The 18286-nt window shown below is 29.5% G+C and overlaps 2 protein-coding genes across 3 annotated transcripts in view; one reads left to right on the plus strand and one right to left on the minus strand.

Moving 5' to 3' along the window:
- LOC107447098 (uncharacterized) overlaps positions 1-9818 on the minus strand; it is a 56900-nt gene extending 47082 nt beyond the window's left edge. For both annotated transcript variants that reach the window (XM_071179080.1, XM_043038940.2), the window contains exon 1: positions 9599-9818. The gene's annotated coding sequence lies outside the window, so the exon portion shown is untranslated. The remainder of the gene's footprint in view (positions 1-9598) is intronic.
- A 733-nt stretch (positions 9819-10551) lies between these two features.
- Positions 10552-18286, plus strand: part of LOC107447099 (structural maintenance of chromosomes 5) — a gene marked incomplete in the record, with an annotated part of 61206 nt that continues 53471 nt past the window's right edge. The window contains 2 exon segments of the mRNA XM_071179083.1: positions 10552-11160; positions 17061-17255. Coding sequence (XP_071035184.1) covers positions 11108-11160; positions 17061-17255 — 248 coding nt within the window.

Here is an 18286-nt window from a genome sequence, read left to right on the forward strand (position 1 = left end):
CTCTTCTATAAGCTGATGAAAGCTGGGATGACAAACTCAAGTATTTAAAAAGGATTTAGTCTTTTATTTGACATAAAGTGGATATAATAAACCTTTGAAAATTGTTTAAGTTTTTAAAAGTCTATATAGTAAAATTTTCACATTATAAAAAAATAAAACTATTGCATTTTTTGATAGTTTATTATATTGAACTGATTTTCGTAAAAATGCAAAATTTACAGCATAATATGACGAACGTACGCAGCTGTGACATGTATGAACAAGTGAACTTGTGCATACATGTCACACTATGGTACTTGATTAATGGTACTTTCAATATAAATAGCTGAAATTGCAACTTGTTTAGCTGTAATAATATTTAATGAACGTAGCAATGGTCTATTGGCAGCTTTGGAACAATTGAAAATAAATATTATTGGCCAGCAGCCAAAAAATGAGCTCTCAATGAAGATGACCGCCAGAATTTCGGCTCCTTGTCTCTAAAAACACGAGGCGTCACATGAGAGAAGATCGACAAGAAAAAGGACCAGACTAACACATTAGACTGCTGAAAATGATGAACACGCATCCTATTGATATTTAGTTGCAAAATTTTATATATTTAAATGGAAAATTGATCACAAAATCTAAAGTACAATTTACTTGAAACTCTAACTTATTTTATGTAATATCTTGAATTTTATTTTTCAAAACATCGCCATTTTTTAAACTTTTTTTTCTTCTAAAATCCATCGTTCAACGAAGACTGACGTAGTTTAAAAAAAAAAAAAAATCAAAGCGTAATCAAATTGGGATGATTTTTTTTTCAACTTAAGAGTTCAACAAGTTATGGATAACTTAAAAAATAAGTTATGAACATTATATTGTATAATCTTTAATTTTTTTAAAAAATATTTTTGTATAAGAATAACTATCTAGAGTAGCGATGCACAATTTCTATTAGAAAGGTCCCCTAGTGGTAAAGAATCGGGTAACGGGAATCGGCTATATACATTATTTGATAACAAATCAGAGCGATATCAATTTGTCGTGAAAATTAATGTAAATAATAATTTTATTTTAGAATTAAAACATAAATTAGAATTTGCCTTCCTCCCCAAAATTAAATTTCTCTTTGGAAAAATTCACTATATAACTTCCTTATAACGTTAATTACATATATTTGTAATTTTTAAATAAATTGAATTACATTAGTTTTAAAAAATTCTGGCTCAAAGAAATTTTCTGTAAAAAAAAATTAAATAAATAACTAAAGTTTTTGTGTTTGTAGACAGTTTGAATTTATAATTAATATTACGGCATTCTGGAAGTTTAATGTAATAATTTCGAAACCTTATCAAAATTAATATAAATAATTTTTAAAAAAAATTATAACACTTTGTTATTCAGTTTTTCTCTCTCCAATTTTTTTCTTGCCCCCCCCCCAAGACAGGGGTGGTTACACACTGGTGCTTGTTACACAGGTTACAATTCTATTCACAAATTAGTTTTTAACGGATAAAACGGAAATTAATTGAACATTATTAGCAATTATTGTCTTAAATTCCACATAAATGAACAGTACGACAAAATTTTCAATTCAATATAATTTATTTCGAAAAAAATAAGAAATAAAAAATGAAAGCTTTCGATGCTTAAGAAAATTGTAAAGCAAACAAGCTTGTAAAAGATGTTACAATTTTACAGAAGAATAGCTAAAGTGATTGTTTTATGAATGTCGAATTAAAATCACATACATTATATAGAGTAAAAGTGACGATCACCAATAAAAAAAAATTTGAAACTTTTAAAGAATTAAAATATTCCAAACATCATTTTGACCCAGATTATAATCTCCCTTTTTAATACCTGCATCAAATAGACACAATGAATTATGAAAAATGAAAGAACATGAACATTATCATGAGAAAAAAAAAGCCCCACCCATAACTTAGCCACCCGCGAACGGAAACCATAGAACCAAATAAACGCTGGGCGATTATATAATGGTTTCTGACGTCACTTTGATATGACGCATACTGCGAAGACCCAACTCTAGGGCCTCCTGCAACACTTATTATTGCCAACGTGGGTTTTATCGGAATCGTAAAGAGAGGGAGAAAGTGGGGGAGGGAGGGTGTATGCACCTCTGAAGAAAGTGTAAGTTTTTATAAACAAAACAGTTTGAAAAAGGAGAGGAAAAAAAAAAAGTTGTGTTTATCTGAAGAATTGTGAAGGAATGATTCATGGAAGCAGCAGTATCTTATCTGTAGGATAAAAGTTGGTTGAGCTTGTCAACATAGAATACATAGAACTAAATAATAAATCAGGCACTATCAATATGACCGAGAAAAGGAAAATCGTTTATGAGTTAAACACTGAAACTAATGTGATATTTAATAACGATATTTAATTATTTATTTTGGATAATAAAATCAATTAGCGTGAAGTGAAACTATTTGAAGACACTTAAGAGTAGGTGGTAATTGTAAAATCTAGTTGTTAAGTGAGATTTATTTAATACGTTGGAAGTGTTGAATAAAAATTCTTTTTTTTAATTATTTCGAGGTATAATCTGAATAACAACTAAGTTATTTTTAAAAAAATTGCCTATTTGGCATAGGAAAGATTGCCAAAAGCGTGTTGACACAGTTCAAAGAGTGCAACTTTTAACACTTTTCATTCATTTTCTTTTTATTAACTATACCATTGTCCATATATACACTTTTTAAATGTTATCTTCCCTCAACAGAACTAGACTAAAGTATTAAGATGCGATTTAGGTATTTAAGTCTGATGGGTGTGACCCAGTACCGAGCAGAGGTGAGTATGTCTTGGGTAAATGAGATGCCCTTTGTAAAAAATAAGTATTGGCTAGAAAAACAGAACAAAATTTTTAAATAACGTCCTTAACATAAATTTTTAAAATCCTCGTCAAAAATGTAAAAAAAGGGCTCACATTAGAGGTCTTCGAAAATAAAAAAGAAACAAAAAACACTGTCGAATGGCTCGTGAGAAAGTAGGGATAAAAACATTGAAACCAGTTTGATTACCTAATCAAATCAAGAGATTTTACTAACATTCGCTTTTTAACTAAATTTATTGTGGTTAAATATATTTTCCTACTTAAAATAGCTATTAGTTAGCGATCTCTTATATTTTATAAATTTTTTACTGCATTTTTGGCTAAAAATATAAAAATGCACAGCAAACGGAATTTTTTTCCCTCCTTTCTTTTCAAAGCTTCATCGGAATTTTTAATGAAAAAAATTAATGCGTTAAACATTAAAAAGCATATAACCTATATTAAATAGCAGTAAAAACCATTAAATATACTAATTTTAAAATTGCAAGAAAAATAGATCTGTGTCTAAGCTATGTCTAAAGCTCCCACCTCCGAAAAAAAAAAAAACAGATTTAGCTAGTTATAAAAAATTTGTCAGAAAGAAATACTTATAGCTTGAAGTAAAAGAAAACAAATAAATAAAATCAAGGAGTTGAAAAAGGGTAGGTGGAAGGCGTTTCGTGGCAAGCGTTCCTTCCCTAGCAATCTCATTTTAAAAAGAAAACAGAGCTTTTTTCATTCTGTTAATTTACATACACAATACATTAACAATTTTTAAGAAATATTGAAAGCACGTTCACAGATAAAGCACTCAGAATTCCTATAAAAATTTTTTAACTAACTAAATTAATAACTTGCTTGACCCCAAAAAATTTGCTTCCTCATAATGCTTACCCTTAACTTCCTCATTACCTCGGTCCACATATAAGGACCTTCACTTCTTAGCTTCTAAAAACACACTATAAGAAAAGTTATAGTTTTACCTTAACTGAAACATTCGTAGATATGTAAGCTTTCTGGGGATTCCGCAGTAGAAGCAGAATATGCAAGTTATTTGGGTATAATTAATTCCACATAAACAGAAGGTTGGGATTTCCGAAAAATGACACTAAATCCACGTGTTCGAATATGTAACTAATTTTAAATATTATATAATTCAGTTATTCTGCAAATAGTTTTCTTTTCTTTTGACTTAGTAGTTCCGTGATCTGTAGGAAGCTTTTAAATTTATATTTACTTAATATTTAAAAATAATACAGTCAAGAACATGCAAGTCTACGTATTATGAGTATTCAATTTTATATCTATTTAGTACCATTTTTATATGTCTTCTACTTAATAGTTTAATATTATGGTACGTACACACATACATTTAACTTTTTTTTCTTTCTTCCATAATTTTGAAATTTTACCCCCGAAAATTAAATATTTTTTTATAACTAAAGTTAGATTCTTTTCTATTGTTATTTATTTTGTGTGGTGTGCATAATTAAAATTTTTGAAATTGAGATTTAATGCAGTAATGCATTGACAAGCATTGGCATTGCACTTAGTATAGCATATAATTGTAAAAAAGCTTCGTATCTTTAAAAATAAAAAATTCTAAATAATTAATAAATCTAGTTATCATTGTGTTAAAATAGACCATATTATAACAGTATACATGCTTGTTCCTATTTTAGATGCAATTTAACACTTAAATAAATATATATTACTTTATTTAGTTAAAACCTGAGGTCCACGTATGTGTACCTAAAATTATTAGCCTCCCTGGTAGCACAATTCAGATTTTGTTTATCTTATTATGGTTTATGGCAGTAAAATAGAAATTCGAAACTGTAAAATATATTTTTTTTGATATATTCCTCTTTATACCTCAGTAGTGAAGAGATCAATCTAGGGGTTTTACTAAGGTAAATATGGGTTCCACAACCCTTAGGCACACTAGTGATATACCCTAATTTTGTTCTTTCCTTTTTCTTCTGTTTTTATATTAAAACGATTTATAATATAACCGATTTTTCTAATTTCATTACCATAACCGATTCAGTATCGACCTCCCCATTTAGAAAATGAAATATAATCTAAATACAATTACAGGCTTCAAACATGTTTAAAAAAATTTGTAAAAAGTAAACAAGTCTTCTAGTTGAACACTTAACTTTCCTCCTACACTCATTCCAATTTAATCCTATCTTCAAATTATTTAATGGCTATTCAAATTAATATTCATAACAGCCAATTCCTTAATCACTAATCCCAATTATCAATTCTTTAATTTCCTCACAGTTTAATTCATTTATCTATTCATTCACTTATCCATTCATTCATTAACTAATTGCTTTCCCCTCATTCATAAATTTATTCAATAACTCATTCGCTGCTTAATTCGCCCTCTTTCACTCATTTCATTTACTGTTAGTCGCTTTACGCTTTAAAAACCACAGCTTTTTGTGCATTCCAGACTCACTAACTTGATGCGAATTATTCAAATTTGTTCAGGTTTTTTCCTAGATAAATACGAATCTCTCCCTCATGCCATTAGTCAGAAAGTTCTACACTTTCTGCTAGTTTCTAATAAAACTATATTCTCCTTTTTTCATTGTAATTTGTCAATCTTTTCCTGGATAAATGATATCCTGGATATCATTTATCCATTATAAATGATTTCCTGCATATGAATCCTTTTTGCCATTAGCCAGAAAGTCCTACACTATCTGCTAATTTCTAATAAACTATGACTCCTAGTCATTTTTTAAACCTTTTACCTGCTTATATTATTTTGGTTGGTATCTAAATCCTTATCAAATCCACTTGTTCAACGTGATCGAAATCAGATAATTTAGCATCCTCCATTTCATTTTGAAAATTCAGTTAAAAAATAAGCTTTTCTCATTGTTTTATGACATAAGTAAGCAGTCTAGAATTAAAAGTAGTGTGGGGAGAGTAGTTACAGACCATGTCAACCGTCATCTATGAAAAGGTACCTCGACATAGAGTCGAGTTAGCATGTCTTATATACTAGTGAATTGTAGTTGTAATTTTGCAGTGGTAGATACGCTACAGTACTCCCCCACTAGAATTATATCTGTGATAGAATTCGATGAACGAATACCACTAGTTGATTCATTGCTGTTTTGTGAGAAGCCGGGAGAGCTGTATTAAGATCACCGTATTTTTTTAGTGCTGAATGTGAGAGGTGTATTAACTTCACGGTCGTAGTCGCTCCTCTGTTTCCGTTAGCAGTCGAGTAATCACAAGTTTGCAAGCCGACATTGTGCGTGATCGAGACTGAGTAGCAACAGTGCGAGGAGGTGGATAATGTCGCTGTCACAAGTAGCAAGTCAACTGTTCATCCATCGAAGTAGGCGTTACTGTCTAGGTAGGCGTGTTCATATCAAAGTGGGCGTTACTGCCAAGGTAGGCGTGTTCACATCACGTCCGAAGGTCACCAATGTGGGGAGAGTAGTTACAGACCATGTCAACCGTCATCTATGAAAAGGTACCCCGACATAGAGTCGAGTTAACATGTCTTATATACTAGTGAATTGTAGTTGTAATTTTGCAGTGGTAGATACGCTACAAGTAGCTTCCGACTAGCAATGTACACTTATCAAATTCTAACTGATGCAATTTTACTAAAAGGAATATATAAACTTATAAAAGGTTGAGACAGTTAAAAATGTGTTCAATTTCATTAGGTTTTAAAATCAGGCAAATATTTGCAATTGCATGATACCATAGTTCATTTTAACACCATATCTCTCATCCCTAAAGCAGAAAGTGCTGAAAATTGAGATGCAAGTAGCAAAACAATTTAAATCTTATATGTGTTTATCTTAAGTTTTTATTCCCATTCATTATGAGTACATAAATTTATATTCAAATAATTAAGGTTACTTTTTGCAATTTTAGTTTGAAAAATGAACTTACTATTCAGAAGATGGTTTTTAATTACTGAGAGTTAAAAAATTTTGGCAGTATCTGCAAAATAGTGGCAATTATAAGTATCTTTTTAGAACTTTAGTAATAATTCTGTCTCTGGGCTTTCCATTTTTGTAATTACACTATAGGGAAACTTTTATGCCCACATTTCCTTGATTTTCTCAACTATTAGGTAATAAAGAAAGGATGCACAACCATTTTAAGATAGTGGGTCACAGAAACTACAAAATACATTGAAGGCCAACATTAATATGCTGTAATCATAAAAATACAGGAAATATTTAGGATCTCTTTAAAAGTAATGTGAATGAGTTTAAAATATACTACATATTTTTTGCTTGTGTTAAGATAATAAAAATACTTAATGCAAATAAATTTAAACAGACATCCTTACATATTTAAACAAACATTACAAAGCAAATTATTGTAAATTTATAGGCATACAACAAAAAAGGTAATTTAAATTTACATTTATACCAAAGTCAACATTCACTATTATTCAGAAAACATAATTTCTTACTAATACAGTAGAACAATATCATAGCTGTTCATAGAATTTTTAAATTAGAATTTTTATTTTATCTTATTGATTTGTGAAATTTTATTTAATTTAATTCATTTGTAAAAATTTAAGTAATTACATTTTACAGCAAAATTTGAATCCTTTGCCTAAATAAAATTTTCATAGCAAAATGGTCACAATCTGACGCCTTCAGAAAGACTAAACTAGATCAGCAACTTTCTGCTACAGAACGTGACTGAAAAAAAAAATTTACTTTTTTTCTTTTTATTAATATTTTAGACAGTTCAGGAACATTTGTTTCTGTGCTTTTTTATGGATTAAAGGGCCAGTTTTAGCCAAAGAGTCATAAGTTGAGCATCCAGGGCCGGATTATACCTTTCGTAGGCCCTAGGCACAGAGCCGGATTATACCTTTCGTAGGCCCTAGGCATAGCCGTNGCATCCCATCACTGATATTTTTATTTTAACAAATAAAAAGAAAATATATTTAGATTAATCATTATACATTTTTTCTTACCTAACCCCCTCCAAATCACTATAATACTACTGAGTTAGAGAAGAAAAACAAATATATTCTATATTTAACAATTATAATCCTGGTAGCAAAATCGGCATAGTAAATTTGCACTATCTCCAAAAATTTAAATTTGGATATGGCTTCAATGCAATATGACATAGGTTATTTTTTTTTAAAAACTAAGCTTAATTGCACATACATATTTATCATAACTTGCAACTATTAAATTTAATTAAGTATATATAAGAACTTTATTACTGCTTTACTTTACTTTGAATTTTATACTATCATACAATAATCATTTTTGCTAAAAGGAGAAAAAACATATGTATAAACAAAGCTCAATAAAGGAATCATAAAAAAAGGATGAGCTCTCGCAAATGATACCAAAATAAAATCTTTTGATTTTAGGGGGGGAAATGAATGGAATTGTAATTTATAATGTTTTGATTGGTGTCTATTTAAAGTTTCTTCAAATGAAATTCATTACCATACCAGACAAATAAAACAATAACTAGAAAAATGAACATTAAATGTCTTTCCTTGGTATCCAAGTAAAAAAAATTTAAAACTATTCCATATTTTTAATAAATGAATCGATAAAATTGTTTTCTTTTTCAAAGATAGTAAAAATCTTAAATTTTTTATTCATTCTCAGTATTTATTCGAGCAATAGCTCTGTGAATTTCTGCTACTGGGCTATTAATAAAAATATATTTATATTGTTCAAAATACTATGTACTTGAATTTCAAATATAATATAAATAAAGTTAAGAATTTTCCATATTCTTCAAAAACAAATAAAAACTAAAGAACATAACTTTTAACTTCTGAGCTTTAATGATTATTTTAAAACATAACAATCAGTGGCTATTGATCAAAATTATGCTACACAACAAAGGTTTAACATGTAGGTTTTATAAATTTACTCATGAATAAAAGAAATATTCTTCTCAAAAATCGGAAAAATGATTTTTAATGAAACATAATTTATTAAGTCACATCAGCCATACAGTCAGTTATTTTATATCTTACTTGGGATTAAAAAAAAAAAAACTAATATTTACAGGAAGCTTAATTTTTAAAAATTTAATATAAATTTTAAATAAGTTAACAAAAAGCAAAACAAAAACATTTTTAGTATAGGGAATAGCTTTTACAAAAAAAAAAATCCAATTTACTAATCATTCTAATTAAATAAATAAATAAAAAAGAGTTAAACCATGTTGCAGCAAAATTTCATGAAAAATAATATAAAAATAACATAAACATAAGATTCAGTGGCTAAAAATCAGTCAGTATACAAATAAAAAATCAACAGAGGGCATGAAGGTGTTTTTTAATGTGGATTAACAGTTGACACAAATTAAATCTTTATAATAACTTTGTCATTGCAAACTTAGACTTTATAAAAGGTTTAAAAATTTATATCGGAAAATATTAATGATTAGTAATAGATAAAACATAAGAATAACACTATCCTTTTAATAAAACTAAAATAATTTATACCGATATACAAGGACTTATTGCATAAAGAACTGTAAAATACCAATAACATGTCATATAGTTTTGTTTATCGTAGTTTCATTTTGTAAGAAGCGAGGTAGGGAAATCTAAGAACACCATTGAGTTTGGAAAAAATAAATATAGCGTTCCATACACACTATTTCAGTTTGTACTTATACAGGATAAGAATTTTAAACACGAATATAAATAAATTTCAAACACCGTATTACTAATTTGAAAGAAAAAATAGGCAATTGATATTCAGAATCAAAACAAACACTCACTCAATTATTGTTGAGCAAGTCCTCTAAAATCAAGCAAGAAATTTTCATAGTCCGAAAATTGAACCATAACTGGCACATCCATGTACGGTTATTTGACTAGAACTTTAATATTTAAGTTAAAAGAGATAATATACAGTAAAAGAATCCTACATTTGGACTCAACACACTTTACAGATGTGTCAAGGAGACAAAACCAAAACCGCAAGTCCCCTGCAATGAAGTTGAAGTATATGTCCCTCCCTGACATTTTGTTAATATTGATAAAGGGCTATTCTCACTGCATGTGAAAAATTCGTAGATGTAAATTCAGAGATCCAATCGGAACCTGAATGGGGAATTGTTCGCCATTAAATATTTCTCCACATCTCTACCAATTCTTTTTCTCAGAATTCAGCATTTACTGATATCTTAAACTTGTGTTTCGTCCCGCAGTGGGCTGATCGTTAGAGCAGATCACCGAAGTCAGTGTGCGGGTGGGTGACCACTTGGCTTAGTCTGCGTAGGGACCGAGGGTGTGCGGTATGGGTTCTCGTTAAACTGTTCTACCGTAAAGTGCTCGACTTCACGTGCAGGTCGTCGGGCTACCGAAGCGGGGGTGCCATCCCCACTGCAGAGGATCAAAATTGTGATGGCATGTCTTCGGATCATCCTCAGGGATGTTTCCCAGACCGTCGCCAATAGCCCATTGTGCAGCTCTAGTGTGACGTAAATTAACTACAGCTACACCAACAACTTGTCTTTCATTCCACGGTCCATGGAGACTGGTAGAACCCTTTACAAATTCCTCCAAGCCACAAACCGGTTTGACTCTTCACTACAACCTTCTGCTATCTATTTAGCCCCAACCGTATACTTCATTAATGAAAATAGAGAGCTATAAGTTAATGCAAGAGTACGTCGCACTTTTCTACCATTCCACAACTAAAAACANTAGTAAATATATTTTATTCTATATATTTATTGCTGCCTTTTCTCTATATATTATTAAATGCTCGTTAAATACTATTACAAAGGATTGCATAAACATATTTAAATTTAAAAATCATTCTCTATTCGGGTTTCCTCTGGTAATCCACCAGTCATTGCACATTTTGACATCAAATAAAGATTTTCGTTAGTCAAATATTTTAAAGAAATGATCATTCAACTCTTAAGGAGGTATAAATTTCTAGTGAAAAGGCAGATAATAAATATTTTGAATAAAGTATAGTCACATACCCTTTATGTAATCCTTGATTAGTTTTGGATAAATTTGAAGTAGTCACATTTTTGAAATGCCATTTCTCGCCATTTTCTATCGCGTAGTCATCTGACTAAGAAGGACAAGGAGGAGGCGTTACTCATTATGATTAGTATACTGCGCATGCTTGAAAACATGCCTTGAGGGATCATCCTGTTTCCTGAGGATTCACAGGCATCCTCACGCTATACACTACCTTATTTTTTTTAATTAGTATGAAGAAAACTATGTCTGTTATTTGAAAGTTGTTTGATGTCATTAAGCTCAAAATGGCTGGATATCGAGGAGGTCACATACTTAGGATAAAACTAAAAAATTTCATGTGAGTATTAAATTAAGTTTTTCCCTAAAGAGAATTTTTTTTATTTTTTATAACTGGGGCTGATTGTGTAAGTCTTAATGTTGTGAAAATTGTGCCCGATTTTATTTAGGTGAAAATCTTTGTTTCTTTCCTCTGGGAATAAGTAGTTTTAAATGAATTTTTGGAATTGGAAGATCTCCTTATAGTAGGCCGAATAATCTCCAAATCTTGACAACACAAAATACTTGCTCCTCGAAAAACTAAAAAAAAAAACATTACAATGATGGGGGAAGGGTATAGTTCCTGGGAGTATATCTCCTCTGAAATTGTAAGACTTAAAAGGGTTTAAATCTTATAAAAGCAATTCGAAAAAAATATCTCCTTTTGAAACCAAAAGAATCATAAAATTTTGTTCTTCTAGATAGGGGAGATGATGCACATCATTTTAAAATGTATTTTTGAAGCACTTGAACAGCGCAGTTATGCTGTTAACTGTAATTAAAAGGGATATGGGAAGGCAATATTTCTGTATTGTTCTGTAGCTGCAATCGCCAAGGTGCTTAATAGATTTTAAACATACAAATTATTTTGAAAAAGAAGTTTAGAGGTTTGCCCTAGTGTGACTATGGGTTATATCATTTAAGTTGGTCCCTTTCTGTGTTTTTTTGTTTTAATTTCATGTTTGCTGCCCAGAAATTGCCAAGGCTCAGAGATTTTAATGCTGCAGTTCAAGAGACCATGATATTCCTCATAGAAAAGATAACCATATCTAGATCTACTCCAAAATTATCACCAAGTTTTGGCACTTTAAAAACCTTCACATTTTTTTAAAATTAATAAAGTTTAAAATCTTTTGGCAATTATAGTGGGCCATTGCCTATTTCTGCCATAAAAATTTTGTGTTTTTACAAAATTTATGGTTTGACTGGGGGTGGTAATGGTTTTTTTGGAGCCACGATGTCTCAGGGGACAGAGCCTTTGCCTTCCAATGATGTGAACCGGGGTTCGATCCTGGAGATGGCTGGTTGATACGAATTCCGCATCAGGCTTGGACTGACCACAGTGCTGATGTGAAATGTCCTCAGTAGTAGTCAGATCATGGGTTACAGTCTCCTTGCCATCAGGCTAACCATGGGAAGTTCTTGTTGTCTTCCTCTCCACGTAACGCAAATGCAGGTTAGTTCCATCAAAATGTCCTCCACGAAGGCAAATTTCTCCCAGTACTTGATCCAGAGTTCCCTTGTTTTCTGGATTGGGTTTAAAATTACAAGGCTACAGAGTTATACATTAGTAGTCGTAAACTTGAAATTTGGGTTGGCTGTTGAACGACGGTTATAAAATAAAATATATAAAATAGTATTTTTATGTTTCTTACATGTTACAGTTGTCACCATAACTTTAAAAAAATTTTGTCACATGTGTCAATATGAAAATTTTTCCTAAATTTCTTACTATTTTATTTTTGTAAAGAATGAAATTATAATTACTTATTTTTTGTAAACAGACAAACTCTTAATTAGATTTTAGTTGTACTTTTTTAACCTATTTCTTATCTTTGTGTCAACTAATTTAATCATTATAATTGATAGTAATGAAGATCAATTAGTTTGCATTCTAAGCATAGAGATTTAGTCTTGTATTAATATTTGACAAAATAAAGAACTGTTTGGCCTAAATACTATTTTTGTTGAATTGGTTGATCCTGGATCCTGGTTGGAATTGAAGATCCTGATTTTACGACAGCAAATTACTGCCGGGGCTCATTCAAGTCAAGATTTGTGAGTGGAAGTGAAGTTGATTGCAAAGTATCTGTCCTGTATGCCCATTGAACCTGATTATTTGAATAGATATACTAAAAAAAGAAGATTCTAAATTCTCGTGTTAACTTACCTGTAAATCTATGTCTATGTTTTTATTGTTTCTTTCGCAGTTATTTATAATTTTTTCCACATGGATTTCAAATGCTGATATTTTATTTCATCGCAGTATTACATCATGCTCATGCATCATGTCTAAAATTTGGGTTATTACTTTTTGAAGTATTTGATTCACAGCAATTTTATTGTAAATTCATGTCATTTTCAGATTTTTTTTAGCCATTTCAGCATAGTATTTCGATATTTCTAATTAATACGATTTTATTACTACATTCTAACTTCAGAATTGGGGAATAATTGTTAACAATTTATTTAAAAAATCACTCGCATTTTATTCCATTAGGATTGTTACTAGCAAAATTTTGTCTAGGTTCAGATTGATGTTTTTGAGGTATTTGACTATTGCCGAAAAGAAGTTTTAAATATGGTGGTTAAAGCTGCTTTAGAGTGTCAATTATCAAAAACTTGCCTGTACTGTCTTTGCAAAAATGAAAAAGAGGAAAATCTGAAAAGAGATAAAAAGGATTGCCTAGATAAGGATTTAAATTTTGCCGTTCTCAAGGAAAAGAAAAAAACTGGGGATCAGTTTAAGAAAGAGCCATTACTAAGAAATATGTTTGAAGAAGACTTGTCTATGCTATACTGTTACTGGTAATGAATAATCCTTCTTAATGCAAGTTTTTCAAGGATTATTATAATTTATACTTAACTCACTTTAATTTTGACAATTTAGGTAATTTTCTCGTGACCTTTATTCTTGAAATGGCAAGTGCATATTTCAGAAATGGCATCAAGTAATTTTCACAACTGATGTCATTTTTGAAGTATGCATGTTTCTATTTCATAGTCTTCATAGTCTTGACAGAATATTCAATAACAGGCAACATTTTTTTTTATCAAAAAAATCATCACTAAATATTTTATATATATAAATAAGTTTAGTCATTATTGAAAAATAATCAAAACTTAGCTGCTTAGCTGATTTGTAATTTCAGAATTAATGCTTGAATAGCATCAAGTCTTAATAATATTTGTTATTGTCTCTCAGGTAGGTATATGTTTATATTTTGCTAACAACAAGAATCTTTTGTATTAGCTACTAAGTTTTAAAAGATTCTATAATTATTTCGTTGGTTTACTTTTTGAGAATGTGGTATTGTGATAATGTTCTACTACTTATCATGAACATTAGCTATTTATTATTTTTAATAATAGGTTATATTCTTTTGATTTCTTTTTAAATCAAAAATAAATTTAATGTCCTTTTTTCATTTTCCTGGTTTGTTCAAGGTAGTAGTTCTTAAAAGATCTCTTGTAAGTCAATCTCTTCATTCCTTTTATCAATCAAACATTCTCTTTTTCCTAGGCAGATTTTGTCTGATCATGTATGATTAATTATATAATTATTATTTCCTGTGTTTGTTCAGTAAAGTTTAATTTTCGCTCTTTTTGTTCTGGATTTTTCAAGGAAAGGTTGATTCGCATTTAAGGCGAGTCTGCTTTGCCGTACTGGCAGCTCTTTACCTAAACTTAATCCTAGATTTGTAAGCTAATTTTCTTTTAATTTTAAATAATCTTCAAGTAAAATAATGTTTTATAATGATATTATTTATTATAATTTATTATGATAAAAAATGCAAAATTTTTAGGTATTAAGATTAATTTTGTAATGGTGATCTTACTTTTTGTTTAATATTTATTGGTTTTGTATTTATCCTGCTTTAAATATAATTTAAATTTACTTCTTATTAACTGAATATATTTTTAAGTTAATTAAAATTTTAATTAAGTCCTGAAAAAAATGCAGAAGTTTTAATAATTGTTAATGTTTTGATTTTTGTTGCTTAAAAGAAGTGTTAAGTAAAAGTTATTTATAAAATTCATGTACCTGAACAAAGATTTGACTAAAGTTATTGCTAAGTTCTTTGTAGGAAAGTTATATTATGCAAAAGTTTAAAGAAAAAAAGATTGTTTGTTAAAATTTGTGAGTTGTGAAGTTAACAAAATTATAGTCAAAGAGCAAAATAGTTAGCTAGTTATAGTTACCAAGTGGGGCTGGGCAAGAGGAGATATCTGTCTCCTGGCTCCTTCCTTCGATGGGTGTCAAATTCATGAAAAATAATTAAAATTAAATTCTAGAGTAAAGTGCCTTTCTCTTTCAAATAGCTCCAGTTTCATTTTCTTGTTGTGGGCTCTGTAACTTTTTCAAATTTTTATTTAATTTTCCTAAAAGTTAAACAAGATGTCTAATACTGTAGTTTGTATTGCACATAGTTTTTTTAAAATTATTCCTTTTAACAAATTTGCAATATGTTGCGTAAAAAATGTCTTGCAAAAAAATGCCTACCGCAAAAACTTTTTTGTGTAATAGAAACTTCATTCCATGCACAGTTAAATTTTAAAATGAACGAAATGAAAATTTATGAAGTTACTTAATTGTTATTCAAAGTTGGTAAATCTTATTTATAGTAAAAAGGAAAAGAAAAACAATACCAAGTGCGATTGATTTAAGTTTTCACATTGTCCAACATGTAAAGTGTTTGAAAAAAGCATCTTTTCAAGTCTTAAACCATATTTAAAGGGGCGTAAAAACTGAGTTTGTGTTTGGGTGCTATAAGCCCTAGCTGCTATGTCTCTGGAAGACAATATTGAATTGAATTTTCAACATTGAAGTTTATGTATTTATAAATTACTATAATAATTAATTAACTTAAAGTAATTACTTAAAGGTGAATTAAGCTCACAAATCATTTCTAATTCTAAATACATGCTTTTTTCTCCTTTTTTTTATTTCCTACTCCTATTCTACATTAAATTTTTACTTATTCCAAATTTTTCTCTAATTACTCTCTTAAAAAATATGTTCACCGTAATCAAGCTACAGTCAGTGACCAGTTGATTGTCCACTTTGATCAGCACGCAAAGGGACCAAGGTGGTTTGGGTCGTCGTTAAACTGTTCTACTGTAAAGTGTTCAAACTAAATTTTATGGCATGTCTTCGAATTATTCTCTCGGATGTTTCCCAGAATGTGGCCGTCCATTGTTTAGCTGTAAGTCTACGTAAATAAAGTACTACTCAAAATATGCTAAGCACTTTTTGGATAATCATTTAGTAAGTTGGTAGTGACAGCAATGTTATGTGTCACTATCAATGTTAATTTCTTGTAAACTTTAACAAATTTAGTTGCAATATAGATAATAAATGATAGAATCTTTTATTTTTGTTTTATTTTTATATTGCTTATGTCCTTCACCAATGATGTGATCTAAATTTCTTGAAATATAAAAAGGTGAGAAGGTATTTTATTTTTGTTTTGTATTTTCTGGCTGGGTCACAGAATAGAGTTAATTATTTTTTATTGTTTGTGTATTTATTTAGAGTTATTTTGAGGAATTATTATTTTTGGTATCAATTTTAAACAATGATTCATTGGGTTACTGTGAAACAATTAGTAATATAGCATTGCTAAAATTTATTTATCATTTATTTATTAAATTATTAATTATTTACTTATTAAATTATTTATTTATTATGTGCCTTAGTTAAGTTTTATTTTGATTTGAAAAAAAAATTTACTGTTTGTTATTTTGTTTCTCAATGGCTCTCTTAATTACTTTATAAGTTTACCTTTTTATTTAAAATAATCTCCAACTTAAATACTAACAACCATTACATATATTTAATGTCATGATATGAGTAATTCTTCTTTATAGTATAGTTAATTATAGCTGCACTGGCTGTAAGCAAATTAAAAACTTGGACTGCTTGTCATTTTCTCCTAACATATATATTACAACAACTTTGAAGTCCAAGGAATTTCTAAATATATATTTACATATTTCAAAAATGGCATCACGTCTTGCTAATATCTGATGCCATTTTTGAGCTATGTAAATTTATATTGTATGTACTACCATCAAGCTTCATCACTTTATCAGACATATATTTAATTTTTATAGGGAATACAATGTATTTGTTCTTTCATATTTAATCATTTTTATTTTGCTTATGTATAAATAATTCTTTTTGGAAAAATTTTAAAGGACCTATGATGAATTAGAATTATTTCCTAAACATGGACTTAATCTGGTTGTTGGTGTAAATGGAAGCGGCAAGTCATCTATAATGTGTGCGATTTGCTTAGGCCTTGCAGGGAAACCTCAATTCACTGGTCGATCTGCTCAATTGTCAGAATACATAAAATATGGCTGTGATAAAGCTACTATAGAAATTGAACTGTAAGTATATTTAAAAATTTTCTATTTAATATCATGCAGTCATAATAGCTCTAAACCAGCTCAAGGTCTGCAGTGATAAAGTTGAACTCTTTATATTTAAACATTTAGAATCTGTTCAAGTGCAGAGTTCATAGTTGTCGTGATAGTCCTAATATAAAGTAATTTGCCTTGATTTTTAACTTTTGGTATTGAGAATTGGTCATTGGATAAAATGTATTGAAACAAATGGAACATATTTGGATTAAATAAACAGATTTTTTTAAAGAAAAAATATGCAGCTTTATCTATTTACTTTATCCAAAATTTCATTCACACCAACTTAATACTTACCAATTTTTTATGTTGGTGACAACTCAGAAAAGCAATTTTGTTCACATTTGAATGTATGAAATTGTAGATAAATGAGATTCACTAGCATAAGTGTCCACTTAACTTTCATTTAATAAATAATTGTCATCAAGCTTATTTTTTTTAATTTTAATAGTTACTTTTAAGTACTTATTGGACAGTCTTAAGGCCATTCATCTCACAATTAAATCGCACATATTTTAAGTGTGATTTAATTACATAAAACAGGGTGCGTAGCGTTTGTAAAAAGTACTTTAAGGTGCTTTTTTGGGGATTTCGTTTTTAGAAGCTTTTAAAGGTGCTTTTTTTCAGCTGGCGTTTTTAAAAAGTGCTTTTTTTCTGAAATGTTTTTTCCCCCTTCAGTGATATCTGGTGGATCCCATGCATTTCACGAAAAATGGGGAGTTTGCTACGTAATCGTTCACGCGGACTTCATGTCGTACCCACGTTATGACTTGCGCATGCGCGCACACTTGAAACCGAAACCCGAGTGCTTCAATTCAGATAGAGAATATTTATATTATATATATTAATTTTGTTCTTGTGTATTTTATTTTACTTCTAACACTTTTTTTGACGTAGGGGGTAAGGGTACTTTTGTTCTGAGTTCAGGGTCAAGTTGAATTCACTCGGTGATGTGGGAAAGTACTGATTGTTTCGATTTACGCCCGTTTCTTTTTGGG

The sequence above is a fragment of the Parasteatoda tepidariorum genome, chromosome 1 (genome assembly GCF_043381705.1).
Source record: "Parasteatoda tepidariorum isolate YZ-2023 chromosome 1, CAS_Ptep_4.0, whole genome shotgun sequence".
Lineage (NCBI taxonomy): Eukaryota > Metazoa > Arthropoda > Arachnida > Araneae > Theridiidae > Parasteatoda > Parasteatoda tepidariorum.